Here is a 17,248-nt window from a genome sequence, read left to right as displayed (position 1 = left end):
AATTAGTGTGAACTCCAGTGTATTGGGCCAGGCCAAAGGAACATTAGGCTTGAATGAGAAGACTTAGCATGACTCTCAATACTGGGCAGACTCCAGGTGATTCTCTGATGTTAACCACCTGTTGGCTTGATGGCTTGACACCGTGATGTCTAAAAATAGACTATTAAAAATCTTAGAAGGCTATCCATATTTTATTTAACTTGCCAGGCTGGTTTAATCTAACCACAGTACAACTCACCTTAGAATTCACCATTGTGGCAAACACCTTGAGATTTTTGAGTTGTGCTTCTATCTTCCTTGTTTTACTGCCAATAAGTGTGAAATCTTGGTTTGAAGGAATGTCTGTTTGGCACAAAGAGAAGGGAACAGGACACAGATTAAGATGTTCAAGGTCCCTTCACCACCGGTGCTCTCCAGGAGTGAGGAAGGAAGAAAGTAGAAGAGCAGAGAAGGTATCTCACAGCCTCCAGACTCTTCTGTCTTATTCTCCATCACTCTCCTTTAGGGACTCAAATACACCAGCCAAAGTAAATCGAACACCAGGAGCTCCCCGTACTGCCTGAGCACCAGCCATGGCCTCTCACTTGGCCAGTTCCTCCATCTTGCAGGGCTGTTTATTAGGGGTGCATATCTTGTCTCCTGAAGAATACACAGATTCTCTGGGGGTATAGATTAAGTATCAGCCATCCCACAAGCCAGGGTCAGTGCCTTTGACATGGTGAGTGGTCAAGAAAATTGTTGAATGAATGAACTAATAAATAAGTAGTGAAGGATTTCATCATTTTTATATAGTATTTTATGTGTATTCCCTATCAGTGTCTGAATTAAGCACCACATCATTTTCAGGTTCCATTGTCATCTTTAATTATGAATTAAAGGCAAAAATTAAATTCTCAGGTATATTTTTTAAGCAATGTCTCTTAACTTTTTTCCAGTTAAGTAGGTATGTCAGGCTGTTTTCCGTTATACAAAGCAGAGCTCTGCTAAGAATTTGGACCTCACCACAGTTTTTTAAAATAGCTCCTTACCTTTTTCTTTTTAGACTTTCAATTTTGACATCATTTTAGATTCGCATGCAGATCTAAGAAATAATATGGAGAGATCCTGTATACCCTTCACCCAGTTTCCCCCAGTGGTAACAGCTCGTAAGTATAGTACAATCTCACAACCAGGAAGTTGAAATTGATACAATCCTTTGAATTTATTCAGATTCTACCAGTTTTACATGCACTCCTGTGTATGTGTGAACATTAATGACATGGATCCTTTCAAAGCCAAGAAACATGGCCTCCAAAAAAACACAAGTATTTAAAATAATGATCTCCCTTTTAAGTAAGTCATTTCAAAAGCATTTTTCTCATATGTTTTCTGTGTTTGGAGTATCCACCTGACCTGCCTGCTCTCAGGATCACAGAGTGTACTTACTGGCAAACTTACTCTGCGAGTGAGCCAGCAGCGGCTGTGGTTGGACTTGGACCTCCTCCTCCCACCTCCTCTCCACCTCTTTGAGTGTGCAGGTACACACACACTCTCAGATTTTCTGCTGCTTGCCTTTTTTTATGCCTGAGTACCTTGCTGACAAGTGCTAATAACAAAATACCCAGAGAGAGTCCAGTTGAAGTTACATACATTAAACATTCTGAACTTGTCCTTTTGCTCATAGATTGTGCATAATTAATAATTAAACAGTTTCAGTTGTAATGGGTTGACCTTCCTGAACTGTTCATTATTCACAAGGCAAAGGCATCACTCAAACTTTTTTCCCATTGTCCTTCGCTGTTCTCTAGCATGCCGCGTGCTTGTGTTCCAGTTGTTTAGTGAAAGGGGCTGACCAGGTAGTTACTGAAACCTCTGAGACTTGGAGACTGTCCTCCTTGATGACCAGAATTGCTTAGTGAAATGGTTTGTGGCAGCTATTTTTATATGACAGTTTCCTGCTCAATAACAGGATCCAGCTCGGGCCCCTCCAGCAGGGCCCTAAAGTGGATTTGGGACCAGAATCTCAGGATAAGGCTTTTGGTTAAGGTTGTGTCCACTGTTTTGTTCCATGCCTGCGTGCTTAGAAGTTCAACAGAAGAGCATCCCCGAAAAAGCCCTTAAGGTGAAGTATGGCACCCAAGGTCTCAAAGAGAGTGACGTTTATTAACAATTTAGAGTTGGTTTCAGCCAGTACTTTGAGTTATTAGTGTAACTGCTTCTCCAATTCGTGTTTATATTTTTGAAATGTATTTCTTCATCTTGCCTGACCCCATATCCCGTATTTCACAGAGAACATTTTTGATAAGGAGCAGCAACTGCTAGATCCTCTGAACCCCTTGGCATGGTTCTCAGTCTCCCTCTAACCAGGCGGTGACTTTTCCCCTCTCTGGGAGCTGCTGTGAAACTGGAGCAGCTTTACTGTGCTCTCCCCTCTCTCCTTCGAACAGATTTGAATTAGATAATGAAATAGGTTCTTGGAGGTTTTTACATCCTGATCTAAACTAATTCCAATTTTACTTGCTTAAAAATGAGAAAAGTACACTTTAAACTCCCCCAGCGTGGTGAGCGCTGTCAGGCTGTTGGTTGCTTTCCTTTGGAGTGTTGACAGCCTGCATGCTTTTGTGCAGTTGGAGGCTCTCAGAGGACTCCGTTGCCCCTCCCTCATGTCTGTGTGTGACATTCTGACCCCCTCCCCCACAACTAGTCATCTTCTGCATTGCAGGAAATTCTCCTTTGAGGTATGCAAGAGATGTGGATTTTAAAATGAAAAGAAATATCTGGCATTATGCATGTGAGATTAGAATTTCCCCCTGCATCTTTGATGAGTGATTCTTTCCAGGCACCACTGAGATGAGAATCCACTCTCTGTGGTTCTGCAAAGTCGACTTGGGCTGGCATTTTCACAAGTGAAATAAATTATTCATGGGTACCACCCAGTGTTCCTTAGTTTTATATTATGAGGAACTTAACAGGCTACAATATCAGGTCTTAAATAAAATTAACTACCCATGCAACGATGTCACATTTCCTCGTTTTATTTCTCATCCATGTTAAAATGACATCTTCATCAAGTTGCCTAGTCTATAATTCATTAATTTACTCTTAGTATCATACTTTGAAATGAGGCTCACGTTAGCATCACGCTTTATACCAGGATCTTTATAGAAAACCAGTGCAGAATTTTAACCATCTTGGTAAATATTCAGCCACATTACAACAGGAGGCTTTTATTTTCCTAAACATTACATTTTAAAGCAACCACTACTCAGACACTTCCAGTACTACAGCCTCCCAAAAAATTTTAGAAAAGAATAACTTGGAGAATTAACTACCTGATCAGAGTCCATAGTTTTTGTACCTCAGACTTTGAACTATCTTTTTACTAATAGTTTTTGAGACAGTAAAATGTCATTTCTTGAACTGGGCCTTGTAGAATCTTGCAGGCTTGATGATATATATGGCTTTCCTAAAACAGGCCAGGCTAAAATTGATATCATGTTTTATTTTTGCTCTTCAAACCGATGGGACTTCTGTGACCATTTTAGAGTACCTTGGTCGAGGCCTTGTGTTATTGCGTGCCTTCTTTCCTTTGAGTGGACTATTTCATCAGCCCCCCCGTTTTTCATGTCTTCTCTACGTAATGCCTACATGTAATCCTTTGAACTTGGCAGGATTTTATGTCACTCCCATTTTCCTTTGTTTTCCTTTCCTCTTGGAAGCCTCTCTCCACTGATGAGAATTTTAAGCTTACAATTACTAACCTTCCTCTGCTCTGGATGAACAGAGTAAATTCAAAGAGGACAGATACGCAAAAACTAAGAAACATTTTGTTCACATTCCTTTTCTTTTAATCTCTTTGGGATTTTTCTCTTTTTTTGGCTGCTTTGACCCCCTCAGTTCGTTTTGATTTAATTGTATTTTCCAGCAGTTTCCAATTGTTTGAATTGGAAACAAAGCCTTAATAAGAGTTCTAGTTAATTTTCTGTCTTGTAATTACCGATCTCATTTTTCTGATAATTGGCCACAGCAATTATATGTATATTTACTAATCACATAGGAGGCTGTGCAATTGTATCTATCTGCCACCATTGATAATGACACGCATATTGCAGAGGTGCTTTTATCATCTTCTTTTTTCCACTACATCAAAGCTATTTCCTCTCGTTCTCAATAATGAATACATGCATGCATTTGACACAGTTGTGTGCTAGAGAAATTGTTTGGCTCCCACCAAATGCTGCATGCTCTGAGTTTCTTGCCTGCAGCGCTGGAAGGTTGTATGTAATGATATATTGCTCATCCAAATGGCCAAAGCACTCCAAAGCACAGTGAGATTAAAATAAGTCATTCCTTTGTTAATTTAAATAGGTGCATGTATCATACTTTGCAGGGCACTTTGTGTAGGGATGTCAGGGAGGAAAAAAGCCGCCGAAAGGTATTTTTAATAGCAAATGAGAATAGATGAGAATGGAGTCATTTGCAGCTGCCTACTTTATGTGGCTCTCTTGTTCCAACTGTAGGTCTAATGAGATGACTGTTAAAGTACTCTGCAGTGTAATTTCATTACATCCTGAGCCGTTACACTATAAACACAGTGGCGCTCTCTGTCATTCTTGGAAAAACTCCTAAATTCTTAAAGCCTTCCTTTGCAAATGGTAATGGGGTTTGCTCCCTGTGTTACTCGGTGGTTGTCGTTTGTGGCCGTGTGGTTTTCTGCTCTTTTGAGTGACTCCCGCCTCCACCCCAGTTCTGTTTGGTGGTCAAGATGGGAGTTGTTCATCGTGTCCTGAATTCACTGGCTTTCTCCTATGATGAGTTAGCCTAGACTGGCAAATAGGCCGAAATTCCTTTTCAGGAAACAGCTTCTTCTATAAAAGCCTTTCTATTCAAATAAAAAAAATCCGACCCAGATGATTCAGTTATGGGCAAGCAGTTAAGAGCAGTTAAATATACAAATAAATGTAAATAAAAAGGAAAGTGTAAATAAATAGCAAATCCAGTAAAAGAAACAAAGGTCAACACAAGAATAATTTCACAGCTCTTCGTTAATTACAAGACCATTTGTGTGTTACTTAAATAATCATTAATTTCTCATTTACACTTTCGTACCTTCTTTCCTCCCCTGTGGCTATCATTGTCCTTTTTTCACCTCACCTCCCCCTTTGCTCTCATGTTCCTCACCATCGTAAAATGTGTGTGGCTTTAAATTTGGCAGTTTTACATGAATGTGGAAGAGGATGTAGACAGTCTTTTTAATAGATGAGGCCTTATTCTCCTTCCCACATGGTGGTGAATCCTTGTTATATATTCATCTTCATACTGCTTCTTTTGGCCAGGGGTGCTGTGGGGGTGGGGGTGCGGTATAAAGAAAGAAGAAATTGCTGTGACTTTTGGTGACTTGTTTTTCCTCCATCCCAGGATTCGCCTGTCCTTCCGGTTGGAGAGTTCTCCGAGCCATTTGTACATTTCATCACTCAGTGGTGAGCCCGTTTGCAAACATGCCATGCCCTCAATGTAAATGATACATGCCATTAACTCGGCGGCTCCGGGAGACCTTATGGCTCTCCCTGCTTCCTTTTGGAGATGGAGGGACTTCGGGGCCTTGGGCAGATGGGGCAGCAAAGCCGAAGAAATTGTTTAAATTATGTAAACGTTATTTACACAAAGGGTCGTAAATGTACTTTAGAGGCTTTTTCCTGTTTTAATAAACTGCTGAGAATCAGGCTACTTCTTTGAGCACAGATACTGTTGCTATCCAATTTTTTTTTTTTAAGAAATATGCAATTTTATAGCCCCTATTGAACAGACATATGAAGCTTATTTTTATTAATGTAACCTCAAGTTACCCATAAAACTGTCTGTCACTTAGTAGAAGCAGCATAGTTTATTAATTCATCGGATTTTCAGTAAATAACTTTTATCTTTGGTTATATTTTAAACATGATACTGGTGTCCCATTTCAATGAATTTTGATGTTTGAAAGACTATGAGAACATGGTTCCATTAGGCCCACTTTAACCATTAAAGAACTGAGAGGAACCACAGGATTTAGATCAAAGGGGCCCTCAGAGTCTCTAGGCATCCCCTTGTCATTTTACAAAATACCTGAGGAAACAGGCATTTTTCTGCCAAAGGTTTTCAGCTTCTGCCTTTTTCCTCCCAGTAGAACCAGTTTTTCTTTCATTATCCCTTTCATGTCATCCATCTCTCCCATCTGGGCAGTACTTGTGTGGCCTTGGAAGGCCCAGTTGCCCCACTGCCCTCCCCCTGCCCTCTCCCTCACCCCAGCAGGGAGAGAGAGGGGAAATTAGGAGCATAGAAATGACCAAAGCAGGAGATAGAACTAACTAGAAACTGTTCTGGACATTCTGGAACTCCTTCATAACTACATTTGCTTCTCTTTCCCTCCTTCACCAAATTCCTCATTTCATCACTCCTTTGGAATCATGTCCACTGGTGGAAAATGAACCCTCCATTCCTCTGGTGCCACTAAATGGTACAGTCAGGAGCCCTTGCTAAATGGAAACACTGTCCCCTTCCCCACCACCCCAGGATCCATCTGATGATTACACTAAAGTGAAACCAAGACATATTCTTTAATAAAGATGTCAAGCTTTATCACCTTTTTGACTAGGTGTAATATGTTACCTCTTAATAAAAATGTCTCATACGGTTTATATACCATAGGAAAATATGTAGGGAAGAGATTTTCCCCCCAACTTTTAAAACGTTATTAACATTGTTTCTATTTTTTAAAATACTTATGTAATATTCCATAGCTGTTAAAAACTATTTTCACTCTGCAGACATTTTATTTCCAAAGCATGCCATGTTGGAAAACATATATGTTGGTTAAACATTGGAATCCTGAGCTCATTAATAATATTAGAGCAATTATCCAGAGAAATATGTATTAATTTCTCTTAATTTCCTTTATGTGGAGATTCCTAAAAACACTTAGAAGCCCATCATGGGAATGCCCTATTTTGAAATGTAGAAATTGAAAAACTGTGCGATTCCTAAGCTACCTGGAATGTCTGGTTTAGGCATCACTCGCTCCAGAGGTGCTGGATTTGTGACGGGACCAGCACGCTTATCTCGCTGCGTGGTCCAAGACCAACCTGGGGGTGGGGCCGCTTCTGGGCAGACAGGGAGAAAAGCAGATAAGGCTTTCCCTTCCTTCTGTCTAAAAAATTAATCAGCTATTATATAAAAGTTTTATGGAGACAGAGGGAAGGATAACCTGTGTTGAAATTTCCAGAGATGTCAAGCCAAAACAGAAATGATAGTGGGTAATAGCTTTGTTTTCCCAAGAGATACAGCTACTTTGGAATGTCAGATTAGGATTGTTACCAACTCCACTGGCGAGACAGCTTAAATTACTTACTAATGGGTGCAGTATTTGAGAGGTGCATATGGTTATTTATAGGGAAGGAAAATGTCCTCAATGTCATTAATGGTTCCTAACTACCGTTCTCGTTTAGCAAATGATCATTAAATCTCTCTACTTAAAACAAAAATAGTGTCAGCAAATGCAGAGATTGTATGGAGGGTTATCTTCTTGCTTGTTAGAGGTTGCCTTATATAAAGAAAAAGCGTTGGTGCGATTTTCCAAATAACAGAAGCAACAATCTCTTTTCTCGACTTCGTCCCACAGACACTCTGAGTTTAGGCCATCAAGTAGGCAAGGTGCCCACAGTCACGTCAGTCCCGTGTGTGGCTGCTTCATCATGTAGCTAAGTACGTGCCACAGCCACTAGTGATGCCTATGGCATGTAAGACAAGAAATATTTTGCATGAGGAATGTGGTTCTTTAAGCAGTTTAAACAAACTTAACTTTCCCACAGCTGTTTAATGAATTATCAACTTGTAGCCAAAATAAATGAAAGTCTAGATAATGTAATAACCCATTTGTAATTTTTAGCATTATCTAGATTCCTGACCTCTTTTATGTATTACTTGTCATTTGGAATAATAATGAAGGAATGAGATGTCTTCTCATTTGACTTGATAGTCATGTTTCTTTTCATATTGTCTTATCCTGTTTACCAAAAAGAAATAGATCGTTCCCTAAATTTAAGTTTGAAATAAATTGATAATTGAGTCAGGAAGAGAATATTGCTGCTCTTTTGCACATTAGTTTCAAAAGTAGAATTGGAATAAATTTAAATTCATTTTTCATCTGTATTGCAAGAGTAACTCCAAAAAGAACCTTTGTGTTTCTGATTCATGAGATCTCCCAAAATCTGATTAATTAAAGGCCAAAATAAAAGAAAGGGAATAGATGCTAATACTTTGGCCAAGAATTGAACATGCTGAATTTTGAAAACATTGAAATTCCAGGGGAAATAGTCAATAGTGGAAATTAGAGCAGAAATTTCCAAGTGACATAGATAACATGAGGGGTTTCTTTTTCTCCTACAGCATGCGAAAACAGCCAAAAGAAAGGCCAGCTCCTGAGGAATTGATGGTGAGTAAATTTCTTTAATTACATTAGAATTCTCCATTTATATATCTGTGCTTAACATTCTGTTAAAAGGACCAGAATGGAGTTTAAAACATCCGAAGGCTCTGGAGAGGCAACATTATTTACTTTATTTGGTTAGGTGTTTTTAAAGCACATATCCTTAGATAGGAGTTTTTACTTTTTAAAATTCCATCCCCATTTTGACACTTAATGCAGAACTCTTTTCCTTTGCCTCACACTCAAGGGTCACAAGTTAATCTAGGTTACTCCTTGTCCTCATTTGCTATTACAGCCTCTCAGAATTAAGAGGATTGGTAACAGAGAAGACAGTCAGCCTATTAAGTTTTTAGTGCTATCCTACAGGAAATTCTGAATGGTGTGGAGACCTCTCGAATTCATGTAGAATGAAATTAGATTGGCTGCAAAAGACCAAGTTAATGTGAATCTTCTGTCTTTCCTCAGAAGGAGACAACTACAAGGCTGCTAGTGCTGTGTTCGCAGCTCCAAGGCCACTTTCTTTGATTGCAAATGACAGTTTTTAGTCAAGCAGGGAGAGAACAGAGACGCTTCCTAACAATTCCCAAATGGTCATTTATTTAGTGCAGATTGTTGATTTGACAATGCGCAAGCTGTTAGAATACGTTAGGCTCGAGCATTAGTAAATAATAATTATAGTCTGCTCTTTCTAATGTTTTGCATACCATTCCTTGTCTTTAGATTATTGTAATCAGAGCAAATTCCGACCAATTTTCTTTTACCACTTTAAACAATAAGCGTTTTACAGATATCGGCTCACAGGTTTTCATCCTTTGTATTTCATCCTAATAAACATTCTAAGCACCCAAACTTCTTTACGATACAGATTTCACCCCCAAATATAAAATAACAGTATATTTCCCCTTTGCATTGTGAGTACTTTCCAGAAAGGTGGTTTTCTCCTTCATGTTACCCCTGGAGCAAAATCGCAGTTTTCAGGGTAGTTTCAAGCTAAAGTTCATCCCTAAAACTTCGGCAGTTTATAACTGTGCACATTTCATGTCTAGAATAAACTGGTCTTTTTGGGGAGTGGGTCTCTTTGATGGTTGGGAAATTCATGCAGTTAGTCACGTTTGAGAAAACTTGGAACAGATTCTAGAGATGGAGACCATTTACCTTATACATTATTATGCTATGGCTGGATAGCTCAGCTGTTAAAACAAAGGCATAGGGTTTCATAAAACAGATATCTGTTTGTAAATGCATGTTTCGATGCTGCAATGAGTTGGCCACTTATAAATAAAACATCTGTAGATTGTACAAACTCCCGTAAATGTATAGGGATGTACATGTTGGTAAGGAACCCCACTCCAGGGTGGCAAGTCATAAAGACAAGGCTAAAGATGAGTACTTTCAGTGCCTTGGAAGCAAGTGGATGTGGATGTCTGTGTGTTTGTATGTGTGTGTGGAGAGACACAGGGATACGTATTTCAATATATCTCTTTACAACTATACACCCTGGTCTGTGCTGTCCTGCATTTTTAATTGATAAATACCAATAAATCAATAAAATACAATGAAAAATTTAGTCACAGGAAGCACCATCCTATACTTAATTTAACATTGTTTCTGGTACTGCTCACAGTTTGATTTAAATGAATTTATTCCCTTAGGTATAGCAATAGAGAGGCACCCCCTGGCTTAGAAAAGGCTTAGTGAGGAGACAGGAAACAATGGGATGTGTGTGGGGCTCCTGTGGTCCAAGGGAGTTGAGCCCTGCCTGCCTTTGGCCAAAATATTGGATCCAGTTGGGGATGCGAAGAAAGCAGGTCATCTCTGGTTTGAGGAATCTGAGTCACATCCTAGGGACCCAGTCTTAAGGAACCAGTCCTTTATTCCTTGTATCATATTAAAGGCTTTAATTTTTCCTTTTCCCTGTCCGCCTACAACCTATTTGATGGTGCTCCCATCTGGAAGCTGAGAGCGTCCTCTGGAAGGCATGAACTGTAGAACACATTTGTCTGTGGGTGGGGGCCTGCCTTTCACCAAATGAGCACTTTATCTCCCAAGCACGGTAACTCTAGCCAGCAGGGTACCAACCTGGTCTGCACAGCTTGGGCCACATCAACTGTGAGGCCTGCAGAATTGTCCAGGTTTCCCTATGGGCCTGCATTTCCCAAATCAAAGGAAGAAAATCAGAGATGGGATCAGGTGGAAATACTGAGAGTTACAGATTCACCATCAGAGAACTCTTGAAATTCGGGTGTCACCTTGACCACTGGTGATCACAGCAAGTCCCAGCCTGAGTAAATCAGAATGTAGGAAGGGGGGGCCATGAACACAGGGGCACTCAAGCAGTTTTTGTCTTTTTATTTGGTAGGCTCACCTTATATACCAGGATACCCAATAGCATCATCTTTGCAATTTTTGACCATATCGATCTTAAAGATGAAATGTAAAACTCAAGTTTAGACCCTTGAAGCCATTCAAATCTCATTTGGTTGTTTAGCTATTTAATTCTCTCTACTTTGTGGGGTTGTTCCTAAGATGGTTACCAGTTTTTATGTTCTAAGTGGAAGTATTTTAAAGCTGGACCAAGAAATTCCCTTAACACTCACATTTTGGGGAGACCAGCGTCCACATGAGCCAGTGCACTTTTCTGACAGTAGTCATTAAGCTACATAAAGAATTCACTCAAAAGTTTCATCATTGGCATCCACATCATCTCAGGAGATCTCAGAACCAGGCAAACAATTGAATTCAGTGGATCTTTATAGACCATTATGTGCAAAGTCCTGTGCTAGACTCAGCAAAAGATACAAAGAAGAGTAAGTCCCGTGCATCCAATCTTACAGGAGACATGGCAAGTATACAAGTAACTAGAATAAAATAACTGCTCTGAAAGAACTGCAGAGCTCTGGGGGATCCCTTTGGGAAAATGGGGAAAAGTTACATGGAGAAGGTACCATTTGAAAAGAGCTTTTGGAGGATAGGCTGAATTTTATAGAGAGTTTTCAAAGGGTCCTTCCAGGCAAAGGCAACAGGATGGGCAAAGCATAAGTGTGTGGAGGCCCTAGACCTTTTCAGAGCAAGATGAAACCTCCAGTGCCTCTTGTCATTGGCCTCATGGAGTCCCAAACCCACAAAGGTGAAGTTTAGATAGGCAGCGTATTCACCACCAGCTGGGCAACCTGTTAAGATATTTCACTTCTTATAGAAGGAACCCTAGTGTTTAGGTCTGAAAACTTTGACCTGACATAGAAGCGGCACATGTACCTTTTTTCTTGAGTGAGTTCTCTTGAGTGGACTCCCATTCAAGATAGGGAAGTCCTTCACCCTTAGGGAAGATCTGACCTTTCTTCAATTCTTTAAGAGCTATAGCATAAATCAGGAGTCGTCTTTAAACCCAACAAAGGAAAACCAGCCATGCATGTAGCCAAGAACATTCAACTGCTGACACAACTAGACAGTTAGGGACCCCTGCACACACGCTTTCTGCTCCTATGATAACGATTACATTATTAGAGAACCCACTTTTAAGTCCCCCTGACGTAAATCACAGCAAAGACGTAGGTCAGTACTGCCCCAGTTCTGTGACCCAGGACCAGCCAACATAGAAAAGGTTTCCAGGCTGTGGAAGCTCTGGAGCTGGCAGAGTGTTCAGCAGGCTTGAGACAACCAAGCCAGGGGTGTCACGACTTCCATGGAAAATACCAGCTTCTGCCAGTCAGGAAGGATTGGTGGGACTGTAACAAGAGGAGAGAGGATGGTAATGCAAAGATGGTAGAGAAGCTGTCCCAAAATGTCAATAATCAGATTGAGGGAAGCAAAAAAGTAAAAATCAGACCGTTAAACTCAAGGACAGAGTCAACCTGAGATGGGAGCGTTAAGAGGGAGATGTTCAAGTCTGATTTTGCTATTCAAATTATATGTTTAGGTATTTTTTAGATAAAAGGGATATGGTAAGAAGCATTACTGTATAGACCATTTGCTTGTGTAAATCACAAAGAATTCCTTGTGCCGAATCAGTCTTGCTTTAGTGTTCTTTTGTAGCTAAGGCCGTGCTCTGATTTAGCAGAGAAGGCCTCCACACTTCCCTTCTCTTGTCAGCACCTCCCCATCCCCTCCCCACCTGTGTCTTCATCTGCAAAATGAGGGGATGGACGAGAGCAGCAGTCCCTGACCTAGGGTCTGTGACTTCAGGAAGTCTGTTAGAGCCCCTGAAATTACATCCAAAATCAGGCATGCTTGTGGAGATTTACATTTTTTTCTGAAAAGAGGAATTCCTGGCTGTCATCAGTTTTTCAAAGGGGACCATGACCCTGAATGATTGTTAAGCTCCCTTGCTACCCTCTCATTCTCTTAGTTAGAGCTGTGCAGCCAGGACCAGACCAGCAGCTTCTTACTAGCATCTTGCGAGGGAGGTATTCACTGGGAAGGTGCTTGCTTGCTGGGGGGGGGGGGCGTGCAGGAAGGCGAAGGCCCTCCCTATGGGACTCAGCAGGGCTTCCCACCAGCTGTCAGGCGGCCCTTTAACCTCCCAGCCTATCCTGAATGTGGGCCTTGACTTGATCAGGGAGGGTGTGGGCCATGGGCACCTCTGCAGTTACAATTTGGGTTCAGAGTGCTGCAGATCCTTCTATGCATTTAGAGTATTTCCAGAAGCTTTCCATGTCTAAGCTCTATTTAATGGAATCTATGCATAGCAAGTAATCAGGTCAGAAGAAGCAGCATCCCGGTTTGAGATCAATCGCTGGCTAATACTTTATCTAGGCCACTTTATTATCTCATGCTGATCCGATTCCCATTCTCCTCCTCCTTTGTAGCATGCACTTCGGCTGTGGTAAAAGTACGTATCACATACATATTAAAAACATATACCCATTCTATCTGTATGTAAATGCATGAGGCACAGCTGGATATTGCAGAGGAGTTTGATTTACTAATAGTTATTATCTGTTCTAGCTGTTCAGTGGCAGAATTTCAGAGAAACAAGCTGGCGCAGAAATTGTCTTTATGCTGTTGCTCTACTGCTTTAGTAATTGTTTAAAAACATGGGTTTTCTCCCTAGGTTCTAATGCCAGTTATTTTGCGCATTTCTTTGTACATTCCAGAGCAGGGTGTCCCCAGTTAGTATTTCCTCAGGTCTGGTTTTCTGTTCAGGCTGCTAAGAAGAAACAGAGTGCAGTTTTGCAATTGAAATTTGACATTTTGCTTAGAAAGCAAGTAAATAGTGGGGCTGGAAATACAAGAAGCAGGTGTGGGTTTTGCGGGAGGAGCGTCAGCTATAATCAAAATAGTGCTTTTAGATTTTTTCCCCTTCGTCTAAATCCCGGCAGCTGCAAACTTGAAGGCACCTCGTCTCTCAGAGAAGGCTTTATGGAGAAGAGGTGGAATTGTTTGGGGGCTAGTAAACATCAAACTGCTCCAGAAAAATCTGTTTAAACATTTAATTACTTGCAAAGAGATGTTAACTTGTTTAACTCCTCTAAATTAAATTGTCAGTGGTAGCTTTTCTGCTTATCCAAAGCTGATGGCCATTACATTTTTAGATAGTTTGGTTGGTTGTTCTCTCAGTTAATCAAGGTATGTGATAAATTGGACATCTGTATGGTCCCTTTTAAAAATTGGGGAAATCACCACGTTAGATTTCTGTCTCTCCAGCACTCAAATTCCGGTGTAACTTTTGGGTTTACATCAAATGGCTTTGTTCACCATTATTAGACCCAAACCTTTTGACCATTATGAAAGTAAAATGCACTGGACAATTAAGGAGATGATTTTATTCAGACTAGTACAATAGGGAAAATGTTTATTAGTGAGGAATGTCTCAAAGAAAAGGGAGGGGGCCAAGGTTAGGGAGGCAGGTAAACAAGGAAGTCATCAGCCAGTCTTATGGAAGTCATGAGAAAGGATGGAAAAGGGTCTTATCTCTGTGAGACTAGTGTGGTCCTTTGTGGCTAACAAAAGAACGGGGAGCTTTCTCACCCGTTACTGCTCTCTGGGAGCACAGGGCTCAGATAAAATTCATTATCACCACATTCTACTAAATGGACCAAAGATGAGTTTTAGTTTATTTTGATCGAGGGCTTTCATGTCCTAAGCACAAATAGGAGGAAAGGCACATTTTGGCAGCCCCCTTGCATAGTGCTCATGGACCACTCTGCTTGCAGTCTAGGCTTTTTAAGATACTAATGATGGTTTAATAAGAAAGTCTGAACTTGGTTGTAGTTTACCGCATTTAACCTTTGCCTTTGTCTTACTGAACATGTTTTAAAATAGACCAGGGCCAGACTCATATGTGTGTCTGGCCGCCCATTCTTGCAGGCATCATTTTTGCTTTTGGTTACTCATTTGGAAGTGAAAATCAGCTCGTTAGCTAAGGCACCTGGAATTTGCAGGGCGAAACCCTGGCTGGGATTGTAATTTCAACTAAATATTTTCTTTGAGCACAAAAGACATCACAGAAGGTTTGGAGCTCCATGTTGGGTCCAGCTGACAGTGATGTAATGATTTTTTTTATTATTTTCAAGTTCTGAAGGCCATTAAAATCATGTTTGTGCCTGCTTATAAATAGGAATCCACTAGTAAGAAGTTGATTTTAGCTTTTTAATTGCACATAATTACAACGGCAGAATCACTGTCTGGATGTTTGAGATCGCACTAAATCAGACAGCTTTAATTTGAATTTTCGATGACACGTTAGCACTTCAGCAAGAACAGAGGGATTATAACCCCAGAAAACAAGCTTTGTCTTTCCATAGACGTGACTGCTTAATCTTTTCACAAGACTATAGCAGATAAATATATGTGTGTATTTATACACATGTGTGTAGCAAGAGATACACATAGATAAAAATCTGTCATTCCTTGATCATGGCAATCTGACAGTTTTAATTTCCCAGTTAAGGATAACTTTTTTCCTCTATCAGTCAAGTCAGATCTCTTAATATGGTGGTGATTTGCCTGTTTAAGATTTTGGTTGTTTGAACTCCTGCCTGCAATACTTCTTTCTTGTTTTACTGAGCTGTCATCTTCCCAGCATCAAGTTTCAAGGCACAATGAGGCTGTGCAGACTTGACCGCAGGAATAGTTTGGTTATCTTGAATGCGGTCAAGTGGATAGATCAGGCTGCTCTTCAGTGGGGCTACGCTGGGTCTTTGGAGTGTGTCGTTTGACACTGCTCAGCTCCTGGGGAGTCTCTGTTATTAGGGTGGGGGCCTCACCCTAGAATGCCCTCCTCCCCCGTGTCGTTGAAGGCCTCCGTCCTCCTCCCTTCAGCTTCTCCTCGCTCTTTCCCTTCCTAGTGCTTACTGTCTTCTCTGAAGCCCTCCATAATTTATCTCCAACTTGGAACAGCACTTAATTATATAAATCACATTCTTATTTTATATTCACAAATTGGTCTGTGTACTGACCACGGCAACTCATTAGAATCTCTGAGTGGGCTAAAAAAAGAAAAAGAAAGGGGCCAGCCCCATGGCATAGTGGTTAAGTTCAGCGCACTCCACTTCAGCAGTCTGGGTTGGTGGGTTTGGATCCTGGGCATGGATCTACACCACTTGCCAGCCATGCTGTGGCAGCAACCCACATATAAAATGGAGGAAGACTGGCACAGATGTTAGGTCAAGGCTAATCTTCCTCAAGCAAAAAAAGAGGAAGATTGGTCACAGATATTAGCTCAGGGCAAATCTTCCTCAGGGGGAAAAAAAATGCCTAGATCCCAACCTGGATCAAAGAATCTCTGGCATTTGGACTGGGGAGCAGGTACTGTTTTATTTTTTAAAGCTCTCCAGGTGATTGTATGGAGCAGCCCAAAGGTGACACTTACTGGTTTAAGACTTTTTTCTCCAGCTAAATTATAAGTTCCTTGAAGGAGGATCGTGATCTTATAATTCAGTGCCTAGCTTGGTCCTATGCTACTGTCATTCTGGAGAGGTCTCTGATCTAATTAAAAGAAGAGAAATCACCATCAGTTACTCTTTGCATGTGGCGCTCTTTCTAATCCAATTCAATAAAACGCTGTACTAGACATTGAACAGGTAAAGACAAACTAGACATGTCCCTGGTTCTCCAGGAACTCACAGAGTAAAGCTCAGGAAACCGACACAAGAACAAGCAATCTCTGGACACTGTGAGATACAGTAGAAGTTAGGGTGACCATATGGAATACGTGGTCTGATCAGAGGTTTTTGTTTGATGTCCTGCTATGAGAGGGCATCTGGGTAAAATAATTTGGTGCCAAAATAAAGGAATTTCTAGGATGTTGCAGAGATAATATTTAAAGCATTTAACAGCCAGTATAGCATGGGCATGACCAATCAGAACAGACACCAGCGTTGGGCCATCCCACCCTGGAAGTGTGGGAAGAGCAAGAAAGTGTGAAGCAGGTGTTGCTCGGCAGCACCTGTGGTCTCTGGCGTGTGTTCTGACCGCTGGAGAATTCACCTCTGACAGTTAATTCCAAATCAAGAGGTCATTAGAGAGCCGAGACCTAAAGGAGACCACCTGGCCAGCACCATCTTTGCCTGGTTAGATTGATAGCAAGGGACCCCAAGGTCTTTATCTATCAGCATATCAGATGCATGCCACCCCACCCCCCCAGCTCTGGGGGATAATGGATTAGGCTGAAAAAGATCAGAAACATTTAGCCATTTGTGGGGAGCATAAAAGGATCTTGAAGCCTGGTCTCTGATTTGGGATTTGCTGTTGAAGGCAGCAAACTTGTTTTCCTGTGAGTACACTCCAATAAATAGATGCAATTCTTATCAATAATTAATGAGTCTAACCAGGAATTTCAAGGGCTGGAAAAATATTAGAAGCCTC

General features: G+C 40.9%; 1 protein-coding gene across 6 annotated transcripts in view; it reads left to right on the top strand.

Annotated features, from left to right (window-relative positions):
• Positions 1–17,248, top strand: part of LOC124233101 (dual specificity mitogen-activated protein kinase kinase 5-like) — a 135,154-nt gene that overhangs the window by 91,570 nt on the left and 26,336 nt on the right. For 5 of the 6 annotated variants that reach the window (XM_046650217.1, XM_046650215.1, XM_046650214.1 and 2 more), the window contains 2 exons: positions 5,398–5,459; positions 8,404–8,449. In XM_046650217.1, the coding sequence (XP_046506173.1) occupies positions 5,398–5,459; positions 8,404–8,449 (108 nt within the window). Of the gene's footprint in view, positions 1–1,042; positions 1,518–5,397; positions 5,460–8,403; positions 8,450–17,248 lie in introns of all 6 variants that reach the window. The other variant, XR_006886973.1, reaches the window with a different exon arrangement.

This window comes from Equus quagga, unplaced genomic scaffold (genome assembly GCF_021613505.1).
Source record: "Equus quagga isolate Etosha38 unplaced genomic scaffold, UCLA_HA_Equagga_1.0 153_RagTag, whole genome shotgun sequence".
Lineage (NCBI taxonomy): Eukaryota > Metazoa > Chordata > Mammalia > Perissodactyla > Equidae > Equus > Equus quagga.
Note: the sequence above shows the minus strand (reverse complement) of the source record. Positions and strands in the feature narration are given on the sequence as shown.